We start from the raw sequence: 5,000 nt of genomic DNA on the forward strand, positions 1-5,000 counted from the left end.
CTCCACTTGATTGATGTCCTCAACGTCTGGAATGGGAACGTTGTAATACTCGCCCTCTTCCTGGTTCAGCAATTTGTACCTATAGGACCAAGAGAATCATGGGAACTGTAGTATGCAATATGTAAACTCATCAATTCAGTGTGTGTTGCTCTACTCATTCTCATAGTTTAACTGTAGCCACCCACATAAAAATGCCACTTAGAGTTATATAGGCCTACTGTAAATCCATATGGTATGTGTAATACATATCAATGGTTCCTCTTGATATTATAGTAAGATAACTGAACTAAAACATGGTGTTTGCCCTTCTGGGTGTAAGTCTTGTGCTGAGTAAAGCAGCATAAAACAAGGTTGACTGTTAATGATGCATTACAGATAAATAAAACTGAGTGGAAAAGATTCAGACGCCTTCTGTTATTTTAAAACAGCTCAATAACATGGCCCATAATGTTTTACTTAGCACTCTTATTTCATTCATATCAGTAGCTGATTTCCTCTGAACAGTTAGGTTGGGACAAAAAGCAAAAAGATTTCTAGAGGATGTGAATTAAGTCTCGATTTACCATTTCATGCCACCAAAGGTGATGGAAATATTATTCAAATTAATTTGCAATCTTTGCCGATTTAATAGGTGTTTTTTGCAAACACTGCTTGGATAACTTTACACTTTGATCCCACAGCTCCTGATCGCAACTCCTCCCTAGATCCCTTGGAAACGTGCACAGACTCGCATTTTCTTCAAGTTCAGCCAAATGTTCACGAATGCACGTAAAATATGCGGATGAGTTGGAAAGCCAGCTTCTGTATAGTCTGTAGAGTGGATCCAGGTATCTCAACCTTGTCCTTCACACACACACACATACACACACGCACGCACGCACGCACGCACGCACGCACGCACGCACGCACGCACGCACGCACGCACGCACGCACGCACGCACGCACGCACGCACGCACGCACGCACACACACACACACACACACACACACACACACACACACACACACACACACAAACACACACACACACACACACACTCACCATCCACACATGGGCGCCTTGATGAGCTCAGACACGCCGAAGGACATGGAGCCCATGAAGTCGTTCCTGGTGGTCCGGTCCCAGTCCCACACCTCCACGGAGAGGCGCCGGTCCTTGTCCATGGTCTTCAGCTTGCTGTTGTAGAGCATACAACACACACAGACACACACAGGAAAATATGAAAATAGATACAGACTCACAGACATTTGCAATAGACACTCTTCCCATTCTGAGTAATGACTGATCTTTAAGTGTTTTTTTTTTGTTTTAATCTCAAATTCAAACTGAAGAGAACCTCCAAAGGTCAATTCGGTTGGGTATATGTGAATGCTGTACAGCAATCACAATAGTTTCGGAACAGAGCCTGTCTACAGGAGGTAGTCTCGGGGTAATTTCCAATCGAACTCTAGAACAGTATGGTATTTTTGGAACATCTGTCAAAATCGAAGCAATGATCTGACCAAGAGTGTGAGAGTTTTTTTTTAACTTTGCAATGGAGTATTTGTTCAGGAGCTTCGTGAACTCAAAATGAACACAGGGATTTCATCGATTCAGCCCATGATACAAAACAAAATGGGTATGAAAAGGCCCCAAAGGGTCCTAAAGGTTCTGCTGAACTCACAAAGTGAAGGACTCGTTCCATGTGGGGTTGAGGGAGGAGCGGATGGTCCTGGTCTTCTGCTTGGTCTCGTTCTTGGGGTCAGGGATGAGTTTCAGCTTGACGTATGGGTCTGACAGCCCATTGGGGTCCATCGGGATAAGATTACGTGCTTCCCCAACTAATGAAAACAAACACAAATAAAGTTAAAAAAAAAGTAAATCTCTTCATTTGTAGTTACATCTAGGGCTATTCATTATTGTGGCACTGGACAAGCATGGACATTGACAGAACAACTAACGGCTATTCTGACTGGCATCAGTGCATTACTTCCTGCGCTAATATAAGTGGGCTGTGGAGAGAGAGCTTGAGGAGCCAATCTCTGTGACAATTCTTTTATTTACGCTTTCATCTTAGTCCACAAATGAAACCGCACATCTCCATAATTAGAGGCAGTATTTTTAATACCATCAGTGTGGCTGCCAGTTTGTAACAACATTAAAACCACACCATGCTTGAGACACCGCTATCCAATTTGAGCTAAATTGGATAGAAGGCTTCAGAGTCCGCCGATAAAAAACAGCACTTCTCCCCCGTCACTGGTAACCACACCAGAGGAGTGCTTTTCAAGGTCAGCCGCAAACAGCAGCACTCTGGACAGGCTGTCACGGAAACACAACTGCAGCGCGGCGGTGGAGAACACAAAGACCCCAGCGGCATGGCAACCTCAAGCGTATTCCATCTCCACGGTAACCTCTGCGTCTACGTGGGGTGAACTTGAACAGAGGAGGCAGAGCCTGCATCATGCGTGTTATGTCATACGTGCCGTATATATTCCACATATATCACATATGGAAATGTAGCCTGAGGGCGACTGGACACCACAGCTGACATACAACACAAGACTCAGGGGAGAAAAAAAAATCTACCCTGACTACAAAGCACAGCAGTGGTTCTTTCAGATAAGACAACATCGACCAAGCGCAAACAAACAGAGAGAGAGAGAGAGAGAGCAAAAGATCACTGCTAATTATAAAGTCAGACTTAGTGATGATTAGAGAATGTGCACACATACTGTATACACAGAAACTGCAGACGAAGTGAGAACTGAAGAAGAGAGAGGAAGAAAAGAACAAAATCAGAATATCTAGAATATGAAAGGCAAAGGAACAAGAAAGGAAGGAAGAAAAGATAGGAGAGGAGAGAAGAAGAGAGGAAGAGAGAAACCAACAGCATGAGGGGGTGAGAGAAAGCGGAGGTGAGAAAAGCCATGGAGGGAGGGAGGGTGGGTAAGCCCTGTCACTTGGTGGCACGTCAGACTCAGCTGATGCTCCTGGCTGTGTGTTATGGTGAGCTGATGGATGCCTGACGTGGGCGTTTCATCACCTCCACCGCCCCCACCCTGCATCTCTCTCACGGAGCTCTTGCCATGGCCAACGTGAAGCTGAAGCCTCTTTAAAAGAGCCACGATGCACACGCAAACGAGTCTCTAAGGTGGAGCACAGCGAGTGGCCAGGCAGAACACTCCGACTACAGACTGATCAGTGACATCAGATCATTCCGCAGGTCAGAGATGACTCAATTTAGACAGCGGAGTCTTGCAATGCCGCTTACAGTCAGCAGAGGGCAACACAGTCCTCTGCTGAAGACACTTCCAGAGGGTTCAGAATCTCTCCTCAGAGGAAAACCCACTGCATTTCTGCTCTGTCAATATATTGTATATCTTAAGTGCTCCTTCTAACAAGACATCCAGAACATACATAATACATACATTGCTACTGTACATAATAAAAACAATATTCAGTACCACAACAATGATCACTGGAAATCTGATTAGAAAAAGTAAAATGCGCACTTCTTTCAGTGTTAGTCATAACCTTTTTCCTTCTGGCACTTCACTAGAGTGACATTTCCAGAGCCCAAATCCAGACTCCTGACTTGTACCTGATTTTTCTTCATTATTGTTAGCATGGATGCTAACTGAACAGCTGTCCCCTCCCCTCACAGTCAGGCGCACCGGGGAATCATCAGCCAGGATCAAGGACCGTCTGAGCTGTTGTTGCTTGGATACAGCCTCTGAGAGGTAGTTCCTGAGTTCCTTTTCCCCTGCCAGCCTCCCTCCTTGTTCAATATTTTGCCACACTGCTATCTCACTTTCAACACAGCCAAAACAGAAGCTTTTTTGGGGGCTTTTTTTTTTTTTTTTTAAGATAATCTCTCTCATCCTATCTCTTTCTCTCTATCTCCCCCTTCCGTTTCTGGCTCGCTCCCTCAAGGGAGGTTTGTGTTAAGTGTAATGTTTGGAGCAGATGGTTAGCAAGTCGCTGGGTATATACCTGACTTTTCAAGGCCATCCTGTTCACCAGAAAAGGAGTGAAAAAAGTCCTCTGTTTCATTCCTGTGGCATCAGATCAGGGTAGCCCAAGAGAGCAGAGAGCCTCTCACAGAGGGATGTGAGGGACAAAGTCCGTCTCTGTTTTGGCACACTTTGCATTGATTTAATTGGCAGACATTCAGACTCACGCCACAATACACAACACTATTTTCAGGCATGTCCCCAGATGATCGGGCCTCCTATGCACTGGTGACGATATTCCTCCCTGTGGCAAGCATGAGTATGTGAGCATGTACACAAACTATCACGGGTGACTGGACTCTGCTCTTTTTATAAACCTCACACCTCTGTGTTTGTGTGGGCCATTCCATTGGGAAAAAAGGCATGTAGCCTCCTTTGTCTTCCCTGTCCGATTGGTAGCGTACGGTGAGATGCCATCCCCGAAGAAGAGATACGATCCCCCCCCCCCCCGGAAACACGCAGCCACCCCTCCACCCTTCCAATAAAGCGTGCGTTGCGTAACATGCTGAAAGCAGCAGCGGCAGTGGTGGTGGTGGTGGCGGTGGCAGCAGCCGCAGCCGGTAATCTGATAAACGCACACGCTAATGAGCTGGACGGCCTCCACCGCCACCGTCATCGCCATGGCGGCCTCGCCATCACCACCACAACAACCCCCAGCCAGCAGAGGATTCCCTGCCCAGCTGGACCAGATCCCATCTACATACAGCAGCTGCAGCAGTAATCCCTAGAGAAGAGACCAGGAGAGAAGAAGAGAGGGGAGGAGAGGAGAGGAGAGACCAGGAGATGAGAGGAGAAGAGAAGAGAGGAGAGGGGAGGAGAGGAGAGGAGAGGACAGGAGAGGAGAACAGAGAAGAAGAGAGGAGAGGTGAGGTGAGGTGAGGAGAAGAGAAGAGAAGAGAAGAGAAGAGAAGAGAAGAGAAGAGAGGAGAGGAGAGGAGAGGTGAGGAGAAGAGAAGAGAAGAGAAGAGAAGAGAAGAGAGGAGAGGAGAGGAGAGGAGAGGAGAG

General features: G+C 46.6%; 1 protein-coding gene across 3 annotated transcripts in view; it reads right to left on the reverse strand.

The window, feature by feature from the left end:
• prkcab (protein kinase C, alpha, b) overlaps positions 1–5,000 on the reverse strand; it is a 107,999-nt gene that overhangs the window by 14,993 nt on the left and 88,006 nt on the right. For 2 of the 3 annotated variants that reach the window (XM_062532125.1, XM_062532123.1), the window contains exons 6-8: positions 1,664–1,820; positions 1,042–1,176; positions 1–79 (exon numbers count right to left, since the gene is read on the reverse strand). The exon at positions 1–79 is cut by the window's left edge and continues 18 nt beyond it. In XM_062532125.1, coding sequence (XP_062388109.1) covers positions 1–79; positions 1,042–1,176; positions 1,664–1,820 — 371 coding nt within the window. Of the gene's footprint in view, positions 80–1,041; positions 1,192–1,663; positions 1,821–5,000 lie in introns of all 3 variants that reach the window. The other variant, XM_062532124.1, reaches the window with a different exon arrangement.

The sequence above is a fragment of the Sardina pilchardus genome, chromosome 3, assembly GCF_963854185.1.
Source record: "Sardina pilchardus chromosome 3, fSarPil1.1, whole genome shotgun sequence".
NCBI lineage: Eukaryota > Metazoa > Chordata > Actinopteri > Clupeiformes > Clupeidae > Sardina > Sardina pilchardus.